At 40.5% G+C, this 17,194-nt stretch overlaps 1 protein-coding gene across 16 annotated transcripts in view; it reads left to right on the top strand.

Moving 5' to 3' along the window:
- nfia (nuclear factor I/A) overlaps window positions 1–16,699 on the top strand; it is a 1,014,328-nt gene extending 997,629 nt beyond the window's left edge. For all 16 annotated transcript variants that reach the window (XM_038794333.1, XM_038794326.1, XM_038794335.1 and 13 more), the window contains one exon: window positions 10,932–16,699. In XM_038794333.1, the coding sequence (XP_038650261.1) occupies window positions 10,932–10,949 (18 nt within the window). In that variant the 3' untranslated portion in view covers window positions 10,950–16,699. The remainder of the gene's footprint in view (window positions 1–10,931) is intronic.
- The last annotated feature ends 495 nt before the right edge of the window (window positions 16,700–17,194 follow it).

The raw sequence follows: 17,194 nt of genomic DNA, 5'->3' as shown, positions 1-17,194 counted from the left end.
CCTGAGCTAATCTGAAACTGACTATTAGGTGCCAAACAGAGCACTCCACACCTTCAGTGGAAGTCAGTGTGAATAGTTCCATTAAAATATTATCTCCCAGGGCGGCGTAGTGGTTAGCACTGGGACTGCGGCACCGAAGACCCGGGTTCGAATCCTGGCCCTGGATCACTGTCAGTGTGGAGTTTGCACATTCTCCCTGTGTCTGCGTGAGTTTCATCCCCATAACCCAAAAGATGTGCAGGTTAGGTGGTTTGGCTAAATTGCCCCTTAATTGGAAAAAAAAATAATTGGGTACTCTAAATTTATAAAAAGGGAAAAAAAATATTATCTATCACACACTTCAGTGGTAAACCTGCAAGGTTTCTGGTCAGCATCTGCAGGCATATTCAAATCGTGATGATCATCAAATTAGTCTGAAAATCATGTTCTAAGTCTGGGTTTTCAAATGGGCATTTTTTTATTTGCACAGCATCCACTTGGCATCTCTTTTCACCTTTTGGTGAAAATCTTCCATCATCTAGGGAGCTGTAATTTCAAATGTCATTTCTTTCCCCTTTTGGGAATGTGTCTACTCTGTATCCCAACCATCTTCTCTTTGATGGCCTTCCATTATTCAGTGACTGTTTTACCTTCCATTTTTCTATTCCGATGCACATGGGACAGATCCTTTTTAACACACTGAAACTAGCCGTCCACCTGGTCAATATTTTTATGTTTGCTTGCTCATTGCTCACTTCGATAATTCTTCAAACTCAGTTATATTACGATCACTGTTCCTCAAATGTTCTCCTGCTGAAATATGCTCTGATTGTTCCACTTTTATTCCCCAGAACCTTTCCCATTGCACTGGAAGCACAGTGATCCATAAAGGCTTGGAGGGCCGAAGGGCCTGTTCCTGTGCTGCGTTGTTTTTTTTCTTTGTTATTTTGTACATATTTCAGGAACTCCTTCCCATCTTGGCCCTTTACATTGTTACTGTCTTTAATATTGGAATGATTGAAGTCCCCCATTATCACAGCAGTTCTTGAATATTTCTATGATTTGCCTGTCTCTCCTTTCAATTATTTGATAGCATAAAATATCAAATAATAACCATGCTGACCTTTATTTTCTAGTCCTAACTATTAACCCCTCCCTCCACAGAAGGTGATAATATTTGGATATCTCTTTCTTGCTGCATGTGGATTGCCTTGAAAGGCTTTCACCTCCATTTTTAGCTGAGACTCAAGGTGCAAAACCAAGTAATTTGGTGTAAAGTCCATTTTTGACTGCCACTAGGACTTTTTATTTGAACAGCCATGGTACACATGCTGTAAAGTGGATAAATACTTTGGCCATATTGTCACCATACTCTGCAATTGCTGTGTCATGATGGAGTCATTGCTACAGTTCCCGAAGATAATTATTGCAGTTTTATCAAGTTAGAACTTTCAGTTATTAAGAGGTAACCCAGTCCATCTATATTGTCATTGCTGGTGAGGTAAATTGTACATCATTAGTGGGATATGGGTATGGCAGCAAATATTCATGTTGACTATTTGGAAAGGTTACTGGAATGTGTGAAGGCAATCAGCACTAGAAGGATGAAGATTTGTAGACATTTTATAAGTAGTTTAGTGATGTGGTAAAGATATTTTAAAATAATTGCATTAAGAACATAATGCTAGTCATACTGAAAAATATTTAGGTCAGCCATACTAAATTGTTTCCTTGTAAGGAGAATTGTATGTGATCAGCCCCATATAGGCTAAGAAAAACATGAATACAACAACATTACTCCACTTACAGCACAGTAAGTGGAGCTAAAATTACATTTCTGCTGTAAATTGTTAAGGAGAAGAAGCTTTCCTGCGTGACCTGGTAGCCAATTGTCGCCATTGATTTTTGTTACCACTTCAATGTTGACTGCCAGTGAGACTTTCAAGCCCATAAGGCTGGATCATCGTGAGTGCGATGGGGTGGGATATGTGGGGATGAGGAAGGAATGATGATAAATTAGATAATATTGTAGTAAATAATGCCCCTTTTGTACCAACAAGAAAAGTCCAGCTTCTCTGACTGGCAAAATTCCCTCCACAATGCCATCTTCCCAAGCCAAACATCAAATGACATTTCATTACTGCTACTGTAAGACATTTCTGGAAGTAACAGCCAGACGCACGCAGAGGAGCTGCACTGCACAGCAGGAAAGTACAGAGTCAGCAAGTTCTATTGATTAAAAACTAACCTTAAAGTGCCTCCCTGAGCATGTGGATAGACTGTAAATGAGAAAAAATGTCACAAGTTGATTTGTAGAGCTAAATGAAGCAACCTTCACATTGACTTTTTAAAAATATAATAAAATACGATGAAACAGCTGAAGCATTTCATTAAATCTCAATAGCTGAAAAAAAATAGGAAAACCAGTACGTGGCTGGAGATTATTTTTTTGTGTGAACATCTTTTTGGAGTTGGGTAGTAAGGTTTTTTTGTGTGTGTTTGGAGAAAAATGCAGTAATTAAGCCATTGTCAAATTTTCCCATATGCTTGAGAAAGACAAATTAATTAAATATACAACAGCGTTGCCTTTTGGACTGTGGCCTCATTTACAGCAAGGGCCATAAATTAGATGGAATAAATACTTCAATGTGTCGGCAGTAGAGCTGCTACGTCAGAGCCGCTGGAAGGCTGGTGGGTGGAGAGAAGAGTATTTCTTGATAATGATAGTCACGTCTTGGTCTGTCTGGTAACCAATAGAAACCAGACATGATGTAACACCAGGATGAACTTGAACTTGGGGGACTTAAAAAGGGAACAATAGACCAGAGTAATCAATAAAGCATATTTCTGTGAAGGATTACAGCACTGCTCTTGGATAACCTTGCCTGCCAGGCAGTGAATAGTAAGGAGTGGGAAAGAGCCTTGTTTTAATTTCAGAGGATGGGCAGAAGCACTGAGTGCAGTTAAGTGGGAAAGAAGGTGCTGTGTTCAATTGCACCCCCTGCTGACAAAAGTTCATAATGTTTTACAGGGAACGTGGGCTTTTTCATTAAGAATGCTGGCAGTAACACAATTTTCACTTTAAGTTGCATTCTTTCTTGCTCACATTAACTGTAAGCCCCGTTTGTAAAAGGTTGTCCTGGCACATGTTGCATCCATTTCGTTGTTTCTCTTTTGGCTTTAGAAAGTTCCCTTTTATATATTGGAGATGTATTTTCATAGAGCAGTAAAATATGGGTGATCAAGTGCAGTGATGGTCAAATAGATTCATCAGGTATGTTGATTAAAGTTTTTTAAAAAAGCTTGGATAAAATACTTAAAGTCCCTGAGCGTTTAATATACTTCATCTGTGTGACAAGAACGGTTAAATTAAATATGCACCATCGGATGTAAACCAATTTATTAAAACTACACAAATGCATGTGTTTTATTCTTTTGCAGATAATACATTGTACGAAAGACATTCTGTTACTATTTTTTCCCCCTCAAACAGTACTTTCTCATCAATTAACAAAGCAGCTTAAACGGCAAGATTGAATACCAATTTTCACAGTGTACATACGAAGAAATACTAGCCAATAGCAGTTCTGCTGAAGCTGCAGTATTCCCTTTGCATTGATCTGCTAATTGATGTTGAGTTGCATTAAGATCTGTGCACTCAAGCTGATTTTGAATAGAGAACCTTGCACTTTCAACTTTAACCTTTTCCCGCACAGACAGTATGGTAATATAACGGTTATGTCGCTGCATTCTAATCGAAACTGTTGGATCTACAGAACATGAGTTCAAATTCTACCATGGCAGTATGAGAATTTGAATTCAACTTTTAAAAAATCTGGGACGAAGTCGGTATTAATGACCAAATTGTGCAACACTCTGGCCATTTCATGGAAAATACACTGATACCAACACCATTTTTATTGGGGGAAAAATCATCCATCTTCACCCAGCCTGGACCATTAAAAATCTAGGTGCTCTGAACTGCCCTCTGCAGTGACTTACACAGTTGCACTAAACTGCTGCAAAGAATAGAAAATGCTGCATAATCTCAGCAGACCTGGCAGCATCAGAAGAGAGAATGAAGCAAACGTTTCAAGTTGGGAGGACTCTTTGCCAAAGCTACAAAGAATAGACTGCAGTGTTTCAAGAACAAGACCAACCACGAGCTACTCGGGGCGACTAAGGATTGGGGGCGGCACAGTAGCACAGTGGTTAGCATGTTGCTTTACAGTGCCAGGGTCCCAGGTTCGATGCTCGGCTTGGTTCACTGTCTGTGCAGAGTCTGCACATTCTCCTCGTGTCTGCATGTGTTTCCTCCCACAAATCCCAAACGACGTGCTTGTTAGGTGAATTGAACATTCTGAATTCTCCCTCTGTGACCCGAACAGGCGCCAGAGTATGGCAACAAGGGGATTTTCACATTACCTTCATTGCAGTGTTAATGTAAGCCTACTTGTGACACTAATAAAGATTATAATAAAGGCTTTGCCAGAAAATGTCCACATTCCGAGAACATGAAACAAAAAAATTCTAGATTTTCTTTGAAGTTTAAATTTTCATATAGTCAGGAAATAGATGGGTTAAATTTACTGCTGGCAGTAGTAGCTCCGGAGGCAGGCCAGAAAGGTAGGGGTGTCAACCCCACCCCAGGAGTTTCTAAGAGCCCTGACGAGATTCTCTGGAGCCGGCACATAACCCAGGGAATTGGTGCCAGGCTCACAGTGGCAGTAAGGCAGGTCCTGGCAAGGAGGGTATTGAAAAATGAAAATCGCTTATTGTCACAAGTAGGCTTCAAATGAAGTTACTGTGAAAAGCCCCTAGTCACCACATTCCGGCGCCTGTTCGGGGACGCTGGTACGGGAAGTGAACCGTGCTGCTGGCCTGCCTTGGTCTGCTTTCAAAGCCAGCGATTTAGCCCTGTGCTAAACCAGCCCTATTGGTGTTTGTGGGGGGGAGGGGGGGGGGGGGGGGGGCGCGTTGGCAGTCAAGTCCCGCCATATCAGCTGGTGAATTTAAATTCAATTAATAAATCTGGAATAGAAAGCTGGTTTCAGTTAGGGTGGTCACAACAACAATTATCAATTATTGTAAAAACCCATCTGGTTCGCTAATATCTTTTCGGGAAGGAAATCTGCCAATCTTACCTCGTCTGACCAATATGCGACTCCAGACCTACAGCAGTGTAGTTGATTCTTAACTGCCCTCCAAATTAGCCTAGCAAGCAACTCAATTCAAAGGGAGATAGGAATGGGTAACAAAGGCAGCGATGCCTACATCCCATGAAATAATTAGATCATAGAAAGATCTTTGAAGGAATTTCTTTACATAGGGCATAATCTTACAAAATTTGGAAATGTGTCAGGCTCAGACAGAGAACTGAAGTGTAACTCTCCAGTTGTACAGACCGGTTTTCTCATGGAATTCTGAGCCACTTTGACAAAATAAATGAGTGGGTGTGGTTTACACCATCACTCTGGTGGGGCGTGGCCTCATGGAGTCAGGAACCGGCTCCAAAGAGATCGGGATGCCATCCTTCTTCAAGATCAGGGAAATCGCTGCCTGCCAGCAATACCCCAGGATAAGGAAGCACTGAACATGTCCAACAACCGTGGGATCAACTGACCCGCACATTTTTAATAGATTTTGTTGGGCAACCCATCAAGACCCGGAGATTTACCTGACTGTATTAATCCAATACACTTCATAACCTCCCCCGGTTCCAACATTGACTCCAACGCCTCCCTTATCTCCTGCTCCACCATTGGGAAAGACAACCCATCCAAAAACTGCATCATTAGCAATCTCTGTTCTGGAGACTCTGAGTTACATAGCTCGTGGTAAAAGCCCTCAAATGCCGCATTAACCTTCCATGAGATGGAAACTAACCCACCACCCAAGTCCCTCAGCTGGTGTGCTTCAAGAAGACTGGACTTATCACCACATTCGGAAAAGGTCCCCCTTGAGCCTTGCGGCTGGTTCACTGCCTTGTCCGTCGAAAGCAGCTCAAATTCCATCTGCAATTTCTTCCTACTCACCAATAACTTTGGCATGGGAAAATTGAATACTGGCGGTTCACCTTGAGGATAGAGTCCACCAGCCTCTCCTCTCCGCCCTTCAAGATTTATCTTTATGCGCCTTGTAGGAGATTATCTCTACTCTAATGAAGGTGAAACTTCCTCTTCAACTCAATGTACTCCCCAATAGCGGAGGATATGTGCTCATAGAATCCCTTGTCCGCTGTGCCCAACCTTAACAATATCGTCCACAAAATGCAAAGCATGATCCAAATAATGATCGCCGAGTACCCAGCCCCCTTCACCACAGGAAAAAGAGACCTACCCACCACAAAGAAGGCAGTCTGAGAGTAGACCCGATGGACATGAGAAAAAAAGATAACTCCTATCCTTCCGATACATTAAGCTCCATGGGTCTGCCTTTACCTCATGCCCCCCCCCCCTCCCAATATCCATCTGTTCCATTAAAAACAATAACGCCTTTGCTACCCCTGATAGATTCAGAGACTCCGGACTCGACCTGTCCAACCGAGGATCCAAAAAATAATTGAAGTTCCCTCCCCCAAAAATTGGCTGATGTGAATCCAGATCCGAATAGAAGCCAGCACCTTGTTGATAAATGCTGTATCATCTCAGTTTGGTACACACACGTTAACCGACAAAGTCAAGGCTGAGGCATTCGCAACAATTTTCATCCAGAAGTGCCGAGTGGATGATCCATCTCGGTCTCCTCCAGAGGTCCCCAACATCACAGATGTCAGTCTTCAGCCAATACGATTCACTCCTCGTGATATCAAGAAACGGCTGAAGGCACTGGATACTGCAAAGGCTATGGGGACTGACAATATTCCGGCAATATTACCCAAGACTTGTGCTCCAGAACATGCTGCACCCCTAGCCATTCGTCCCTTGACATTCAATGGCATTACCATTGCTGAGTCCCCCAGAATCAACATCCAGGGGGTTAGCATTGATCAGAAACTGAATTGGACTAACGATATTAATACTGTGGTTACAGAGGCAGATCAAAGGTGAGGTATCCTACAGCAGGTAACTCACCTCCTGACCCCCGAAGCCTGTCAACTATCTACAAGGCACAAGTCATTCACTTGCCTGGATGAGTGCAGTTCCAACAACACTCAAGAAGCTCGACACCATCCAGGACAAAGCAGCCCGCTTGATTGCTTCCCCTTCCACAAATGTTGAAACCCTCCATCACCGACAGTCAGTGGCAGCCGTGTGTACAATATACAAGATTCACTGCAGTAACTCGTCAAGGTACCTTAGACAGCACCTTCCAAACCCACAACACTACCATCTGGAAGGACAAGAGGAGCAGATACATGAGAACTCCACCACATGGAGGTTCCGCTCCAAGTCACTCACCACTCTGGCTTGGAAATATATCGTCCTCACTGTCGCTGGGGCAAAATCCTGGAACTCCCTCCTTAACAGCATAGTGGGTAGTACCTACACCTTGGGGACTCCAGCAGTCAAGAAGGCAACTCACCACCACCTTCTGAGGCAACTAGGTGGATGGGCAATAAATGCCGGTCTAACCAGTGATGTCCACATCCCGTAAATGAATTTGAGAAAACTAGGACCACCAACTTGCCTGTCAGAGACCTTTCACCTGGATCTGTCAATATTTTAGCAGTTGAAAAAAAAACCCTTTTTTTTTATCAACGCTGCAGCTCCAGGTCCTACCATCAAAACCTAAATGGTATACATGTCCCACCCAGCCCTTCCTCAATCTTGTTTGGTCCTTATCCACATATGGGTTTCCTGAAAAAACACCACATCAGCCTTCAAATTTCTCAGGTGTGCAAGCACCCTCTATCTTTTTACTGGGCCATTTAGCCCCCTTACATTCCAAGTGATCAAATGGACAGGGGGCCTTCTACCCGTGCCCCCCCCCCCCCCCAACACCCACTCCAACCCAGAGTCAGCCATTCCCACCTTGTGGGGTAATCCAGCAGCAACTCAGTGAGCAGTGAGTGCTGATACCAGGCCCACCTAAGGTGGCCGCCAAACCCACCATAAGACCATAACAAAGACAAAGAAACAGTCACCATCAGCAGTCTACCCCTCCCCTCTGCCCCACCCCCCAATCACACCTCAATACCACACCCCATTAAACAAACAACAGAAAGGAGAACAAAGACCCCTATCCACTCCCACTCCTACACCCAATCCCAAACAAAACAAGAACAAAATCCTAAACTCATTACTTTAAAATACCCTAAAGCAATGAGCTGCAGATACCCCCACTCCTTTGCTCACATTAACAAACTTTACAACTGGCAAGGTAACCCACGCTCAGAGTAAAAACAGAAAAATAATCATACGGGGTGGCGCGGTGGTTAGCACTGCTGCCTACGGCGCTGAGGACCCGGGTTCAATCCCAACCCTGGATCATGTCCGTGTGGAGTTTGCATATTCTCCCCGTGTCTGTGTGGATTTCACCCCCACAACGCAAAGATGTGCAGGTTAGGTGGATTGGCCACGTTAATTTGTCCCTTAATTGGGAAAAAATAATAATTGGGTACTCTAAATTTATTCAAAAAAAAGAAAAGTAATCATACCAACTACCAGCCCCACCAACCTTCAACTTTAATACAAAAAGAGAGAGGGGAAATAAACATACACCCATCCCACAAAAAAACACAAGAATACAAACTCCAAATTTGCCCAGAAAAACCCCAGCAAATTCCCATAATCACATGCCCTCCCACACACTACAAAGACCTAATAATCAATACAAAGACAAACGTACCTAACAATGAACAATTATTTTTCCCCAGTCTATGTTTCTTTACAAACACATCTGTATCCTCCGGTGCCCCGAAATAATAGTATTTTTCCTTATAAGTCACTCAAAGGGGTGCAGGATATACCAACCGGATATGCATGTACTACATGGCCTTGGCCACATGCCTTCTAACCAGTTCTGCTCCCATGTATTGATATAACCTGACGGCTGGCCCATCTATGGTCCTGATGGTCCTTCACCAACCTCAGGAACCGTTCCTTCTCTTGGTAACTGTGGAACCTGACGATGATCGCCCATGGTGGTTTCCCAGATCGGGGCTTCTGACTAAGCGACCGATGGGCCTGGTCCAATTCGGGAAGGGATGGCAATCCCCCCTCCTCCACTACCTTCCCAAACCAGAGGCCCTCCAGACGCTCTGGTAGTCCCATGATTCTCAATTGTTGCAGCTTGTAGCGGTTTTCCAGATCGTCAACTTGGGCTTCAACGCTTTTTGACCGTTAGCCTGCACTACCATTGCCACCTCCAAGGAAACAATCCAGTCACTCTGCTTCGAGACTGCCACCTTCACCCCTTGTATCAAGGGGCTGGTTTAGCTCACTGGGCTAAATCGCTAGCTTTTAAAGCAGACCAAGCAGGCCAGCAGCACGGTTTGATTCCCGTACCAGCCTCCACGGACAGGTGCCAGAATGTGGCGACTAGGGGCTTTTCACAGTAACTTCATTGAAGCCTGCAGGTGACGATAAGCGATTTTCATTTTCACCGCGCCTTGCTCCTTTACCTTGTAATCTGTCTTGTCCAAGGCCAAATGAATGAGGCCTCGGGCTCCTTATCTTGCCTTATCAAGGTCATCAAAGATTGCTTGCTGTTGCTTCTTGAATCGTTCACCAAGAAGTTTGCCAGCATCTCCTGCCATCCTCAAAGTGGCCAGAGTCACAGCAGGGGCTACCTTAATTTTCCCTCCAATGAGGCTCGAGGGGCTTCTGAGTCGATGAAGAATCTTTTTGTCCATCTGCTGCCTTGTCTTATGTTTTTTGGACATTACTTTTGAGAACCTTATCCCATTGAACTACTCAAGTTTCTCCCCAAACACCGCCCAAAGAACTGTGCGAAAAGGGCCAAAAACAAAGTGCCCTGGCGGGAGCCACCGGATGTGCAACTTCTCACCACATAGCCGCCACTGGAAGTTAATGCGCCCAAACTTATTTGTAATCAACTTTAAATTCTGTAAAATTGTTATTCCTGGATAAGTTTTATTAAGCAATTAGCACATCAGTCTCTTTGCTACAAAAATAAAATCCACACAGAGGCTTGTATAGCTATAATCAGTTTACACTTTAAAATCAAACCTTGCTTATGTAAATGACCTGTTTTACGGCATTCAGATGTTTTAACAAACCGGTTGGAGTAATGTCAAGAACAATAGGATGTGCCCTCAAGAAACGAATAAAACCTAGCAAATAAATCTAGCAATCACGTAAACTCCTGTAAATAGGATCCAAAGTGTACTTAAAACTTAAGTGGACGTATTTCATTTATATAAATATAACGATGAACTAATTGAATGGCAGAACAGGCTAGCGAGGGGCTGAATGGCCTGTACCTGTTCATATGATGATCCTCAGATTCTTGTCTTGTACTACACAGTTAACATTATAAAAGTGTTAAGAAGAACAGATTCACATGAAAACTGAATCATACACCTTTGCCTTTCTTAGAATATATTTTGTGAAATAAAAACTTTGACAGTAATAAAAATGAAAAATGTTGCTAATGTGTATCAGTTCAATTAACGCCTGAAAGCAAAAACTAAGTTAATAATTCAAGTACGACCCATCAGCAAAATTATCACAGTTAGGCTCTGACCTGCTATATGCATTTGAAAGGGCAAATGGTAATGGATATTCAACTCTCCTAACAGTGTTCCTTTTAGGATCTTGAATAAAGTACATATAATGCACAATGTCAAAGCTTATGCTCGTATAAAGAGCATAGAGTCATTATTATGAATAAGATCGATGTTCTATTAATGTTTCATCTTCTACTTCAATTTAACTGCTGCCCAATTTAAGTATGTTTTGAAAAAGCTTTAAGAAATGAGAGAGCACTTTTAGTATGTTCTATCTTACTGATTGCTATCTAAACTAATCCTATGTTTTTTTTTCTAGTCCTGGTACCTGGGATAAAGGCCATAGCTTCCCGCCACCCAGCAGACAGACCACCTGACCCCTTCCCAACTCTGTAACATGGGAGCAAGACATCTTTACTTCAAGCTGTGGGGGGAGGGGAGATCAATAGAATTTCAACAGAAGAAATGACATGAAACAGCACGCCTAAAGGCTGAATGATGAAGACCATAGCAATGGATTTACTTAATAAGAACTGGTCATACTCATCATTTTTGTTACCGTGCTATTGATATGTAAGGGTCTGTTCCTGAGGAACTGAAATACTTAGGCTCTGTTATAAATTTCTGAAGTGTTTTAATAGTAGAACATAGGCATAGAAAGGTAGTTTCTCATACCGGATAGAAATAGTCCGCTATCACTTACTGACTGTATGATTATTACACAATTATGTAGAGTCTAACTATTTCAGGCTATCTCCAGCAAACAGGAGACCCTCAACAGGTAAAATATTAGTGAAAGATAATGAAACACACACGTTTTGAAGTTCCATAGCTAAATCCTGCAAGATATAAAATGCTACAAAATCATGGAAATAGCTAGGGCAGCTTTCTCTGCAACATATCACAAAATACAGCTCTTCTTTTTTTCCCAGAAAATTAATTAAATGCAAACCCAGCTATAAACTGACAACACATCAGTTATCATGGCTCCGAAAGGCATCCTGAAAGGTATACAAAGTCAAGCATCTCACAGCAAGAAGATTAAAATGCTGCATTCACACCATTTGTTTTTGTTATGTTTCTCCGACACGGAATAAGAAAAAAAATGCTATAAATAAGAAATCCATGCAAACTGGGGAGGATGGTCTGCTTTGATTGAAACTGACAGGAATCAATCAAAAAAGGTTTAATTTTTTTGATTAATTGAGTAAAGTGCAATTTCATTGGATAGTTAAATATCTTTGTATGATAGAGATTGTTGAAAATTCTATTTTTGTTTTCCAAGTCCTCCCACCCCAGGACTCTAAACTATCGGGGTAAAATCATAGCCTTGCAAGAAAAAAAGGGGAGCTATTTTTTGCTTTTTTTATTTTTTTTAAAATAAACTTGCATCCCTCAAGTAAACTGAAGGAAGATTTAAAAAAAAATTAAAAAAAAGCTAATGGTGCTTTTACCAGATCATGTAAACTACATTCAAAATTATAGCTAATCGTTGTTTTAACTAAGCACATAATAGAAAATCGCCACATTGTACGACAAGTAAATTTCTTTCCAAGCTCAACGACACAGTACATGGATGAAGATCTTGACGAATTTTTCAGTGTTCCACCTTAGAACACTGAAAATCAGATCCACATGTTATATCTAGGAATCTATCCGTATGGATTTAAGCAACTTGTACATGTAAGTAACAACAAAAAACACTGCATTGAAATAGATTTTTGACCAAACAGCAAAGCAAACCCTCATCCATGTTATGAGGTGTGCTTCGCAAATATTTAACAACCCATTTTCCCATGGTATACCAACCGTATATATTCTCTGCTTGGCTTGCCAGCCAATCAGACATTTAAAATGCATGATCTAGTGTTAGTGACTAATTTTTATATAGATAATGTAGGAGAAATGTATAGTGCATTAAGACACAAGAAATATAATCCCTATTCCGGGCACTTGCCTTTTGAACCGTACTTGTTCGGCCTAAGAAAAGGGCCTCTACTACTGTCCTATACAATCAGTAAACAGAAAGTCTTGGGAAGACACTTTTGCTCCTCACTTTTTCCCTAATGGAATAAGTTTCTTGATTTGCACGAATGATATATAAAAAAAATTCCGCATCAATGTGCCTTGCCCTGGATAGCAATTATACGTGGAATCATTGCACATGTTCCTATAATGTAACAATCCTCTTGGGTCTTTTCCTGGTGTAGCAATCAGAGACACTTTTTAAATGCGACATTGATGTCAGCCATTGTAAAGTTTCAACATGTAGAAAACAAATCAGTTTTTCCGCAGATAGGATTAGATTTCATTGTCCTGTATGGTCAGTGCTTTTGAAATCTGTAGATGCTAGTGTATCAATATTGTTTTTGGATGTTGCTACGTTTTAATATTATTTGGTGTCTTCCTTTGTTTTCCCAGATATATGAAAAAAATATGCAATACCTGATTTATCATGTAGAAATGCTTAGCAAGTTTTACTTTTAATTTTTTTTATTTGACCAAAGTTGGTGCTGCTGTTAACGCAGTCTGTTAGGTGTTTGTCTTGTAAATTGTAAACGCTGAATGCACAGACAGGAAGGGCTCTCCTTAGAGTTGCAGTAGAACTGTGAAGCACTAAGCTGAACCCTGCTCCAACAAATTTCAGAACAGTTTGTTCACATTTGAGCCTTAAACTTTCATTCAAATCCCAGACCCATTTTTTTTCTCAGCATAGCAGACTGCAAGGAATTTGCATTTAAGAAAATCAAAAAATGCCCATTTTATATGCACATTTGAAACTTCCAAGTTTTCAAATTGTTTACTGATTATGTATATTAAAATGATTAAAACAAGTTTCTGGATTTTGATAGGTGTCTACTAAGTGGTGAGTAAGTGTTCCACAATACTGTATTGTGTGATTGTAATTGTTCGATGTAATTTCTTGTAATCCACATCCTTAGCCTTCCTTTAGCACGTAGCTGGGCATTACATTGACATATGTGCACTATAAAGAGCAGCTTGCAGTGCTTCACAGTGAAGGGAATAGCACGGACAAACTTTTTTTGTAAGAGCCTTGTTAAAAGCCAAGGTTTATGAGTAGAATTGGTTGTACATACAAAATAATAAGTAAAATAAAATTGCACCCTGTTTTTAAAACAGTTTAAAGAAAAAGCAATAGTGCGGGCAGTTTTTTTTTTGTTTTTTTTTGTTGGTGAGTGCGATTAGTCGTGGCTGTAAAGCAAGGAAAGAAAAAAAGTTGAGCTGCCCATTCAGCAGATTTGTAATTTGTATGTTGTATAGTTGTATTAATTACACTGATTTAATCTGCCCTATTTTGTAATGCAGGAACTTTTGTAACATTGTTAAAATGAGAAAAAAAATCTGTCAACCTAGCTTAGTGGATTTTCTGATTGTTTGTTATAAGGCAGCATTCGTAGTATTGCTATTCCTCTGGGAACTGGATTTGAGTTATAAACTTTCCTGTTTCCTTTTTTGTATGTATTTAAGTACTTTATTTTTCTTCTCGATTGGTATGGCATATTCCTGTACTTATAAAGTATAGGCTACTGAAGAACCATTGTAAATGGATATTACATGCTGTATTTTTGAAGGTATTTTGTTGTTTCAAGTCTGAAAGATGCTAGGGAAACCTGAACAAATTTAAAGTTTAAAAAAAAGGAAAAGTTTTTTTTAAAAAGGTTTGAAAAAGTGATAGCGTGTAGGCAAAAGCGTAAAGAATGGAACGGACTGGGGTTGTAAGTATTATTAAGCTAACTCTCTTTCACAGTATCATGCAAAGAACACAGCAAATTGAGAATTAAGTTTCATTCTGGAGGTATAGACAGCATGTCATTCTGTTAATCCAAGGGATGTGTGATTTTTTTTCTTCTTCCGCTCCCCCCCCCTCCCCAAACGCCCCTCAAGCTGGGTAAACATTAACCCTTTGAGTATTGAATTATCTTTGCGTCATTTTTAGAATGTAATCTTAGAATGTTGCCAAGGTAGAGAAAAAACAAGCTTAAAGTCTGCAACATCCGGTTAGAAATGTATGTTTTTATCTTTCGTAATTGTGCAAAACAATGATCATGGGTTTTTGTCTGACAATAAGTCTGCAGTTCTGATTGACCGACTTCAGAGTCAAGGTTGAGCTTAGTCAAATAACATTAGAGCCAGACTAGAAATTGCCTGAAGCGCCAGATCGGCTTTTATTCACCCAAATGGGAGGGAGAGGGATAAAGACCACACAAGAATGAGATTTCCTCTCTAAAGCATAGTTTGCCGAATTAATTCAGCCTGCAGGAATATGCAAGTTCCATGACAGGTTTTCTCACCTTTTTCTTCATGCATATTGCAGCTTTGTAGTGGCAGTGTTAAAATATATACTGGACAAAAAAAAAATCAGATACAAAGCTTGAGACAGTTTTTTTCCTTGTGGTGATTTTTGGAATGTCAAACAATATTACACTTTGAATTGTGTCTCTGGAAATATCTTTGATAGAAGGCCTCCATGGAACAAAATACCATAAGAACATGACTTTGAGATTGGCTTGATAATATAAGGAAAGCTTTGATGGCACCTGGCAGGATTCAGATGCACTAAAATAAAAAAGTCTTGTCTTGAGAGTAATGCATGCATCAGCGTTTGACAGTAAAATCCAGCTTCGCAGCTGCAAACCGAGGCTGTATAACGGTTCAGCTCGTAACTTAGGAAGTATTTTTAATAAAAAAAGTTTAAAAAATGTTTGCAGCCAGTACCGAAAATTGCTTTGATGTGTAGCAGGTAACATTGAAGCTGTTCCATAGCACTTAATTGTAATGAATACTGTGTCATCAACTTTATAATTAAATTTACTGTTAAATGCAAATCCATTACATGGTGCTATTACAGGCTGGCAATGAAATGTGACAACTTGGGCTCACTTCACTTGCTTTATGACAGTGTAAATGTGTAGCAGTGTTTTCTGCATGGGAACTATGCACAAAATCTATGGTTAACCTTGGTATCTATTGAGTTTACGTCAATCCTTGCCTTTTGTCATTATTATAAATGCCAGCTTTAGATAAAAGAAAGAAATAAGAATACCAGCATATTACCTGAAACATTACAAAAAAGTGGTGCCTGTGAAATCTGTATTATATGAATCTTCTGAACTACAATTTTCTACAACGGTCGCCTTCGCTGTCTGTCAGAACCTTCTCCTGATGATTAAGCAAATGTAAAGTAACCATACAATATTACTGCATGCTATTCCATAATGCTTATTGAGCTGTATAAATATTACTCAAGTTTATGTTAGTCATTTTTTTTTCCTGACTTGGTTCTTGTCAGATAGTTTTAAAGATATTTCACTGAGAACACATCTGTCTATTTTTGGGGGTGTTTTCAGTATTTTTCGAGGTAATACATTTACTTTTTTAAAACATTTTCAGTATTACTTTTTTTTTGTTTGTTTATTTTGCTTCACCCTAGGGGGTGGGCACAGTTCAAAATTTAGAAACTGTGTACCCGACAACACTTACCTGACAGTTACCTATAAGTGGCATCGCACGCGATTCAGTTTGATTTTTTTTTAATGACGTCTGTGCATTTACCGTCCCATTACTGTGCAGCAGTGCTGTTTTGTCTGGGTCAGAAGCTCCTTACCCAACAGAAGGACTTACGATAACTTCAGATTTTTGGGAGCAGGTAGCACTTTAACAGGCGGGTGAATGGGTACCCGTGCCCACCCCTACCTTCACACCAGAGCACGTATTTTTAAAATGAGAAAAAAAAAGTGGCTGTTTAGTTTCATGCACGGTTGAACATTTACTTTAGATGAATTCAGTAAAAATGTTGTGCCTCTAGTACTGGCAATGATTCTGTTCTCGTGGTCATTTTTTTAAAAAAACGTGTATGTGAAAGTATGTTATTGGTTGAGAAACACTGTGGGCATCAATTCTTACTCAACTAAATCTCTGCAAGTTTTGAGCTGGTGTGGATTAGTTTAACTCTTGTATTCAACCATTAGTGCTACCACCTTCTCACATTACAATACGATTACTGGAAGCAAGTGCTGCATTTCCTATGCAACAAAAAAAGGAAAATAAAATGCTAATGCTACTGTACTCTGTATTCATGTCTGATTTTTATGGTGTCTTTAGTTACAGTGCCAAACAACATCCTGCAGAAAACTGGGGAGGGAAGACATGGTAGGAGGTGGAATATTCCTGTCCAAATGCATAGGAAAAACAGGCAGTACATGTAACAGGCAGCAGATCCTTCACCATTTTTGTCAAAGATGAATTTCAACTGTTGTACCTCCTTACTTTGCCTCAGCATCTCTCCATTTTTAAGTTTCCAAAAGTAACTGTTCATCTTACAGTATTGAAAAAATAGTATAGTCGTGTTAGAGGTCTCATTGCAAAGCATCATTTCTTAAAATACTCCTTTTCCAGAATGTCTTCTATTAGGTTTTATCTCTCCCCCCCCCCCCCCCCCCCCCCCCCCCCCCCTCAATTAAGGGGCAATTTAGCATTGCCAATCCATCTACCCCACACCTTTGGGATGTCGGGGTGAGACCCATGCAGACACGGGGAGAATGCACAAATTCCACACAGACA

Source organism: Scyliorhinus canicula, chromosome 4 (assembly GCF_902713615.1).
Source record: "Scyliorhinus canicula chromosome 4, sScyCan1.1, whole genome shotgun sequence".
Classification (NCBI taxonomy): domain Eukaryota; kingdom Metazoa; phylum Chordata; class Chondrichthyes; order Carcharhiniformes; family Scyliorhinidae; genus Scyliorhinus; species Scyliorhinus canicula.
This window is presented reverse-complemented; position numbering and strand designations above follow the sequence as displayed.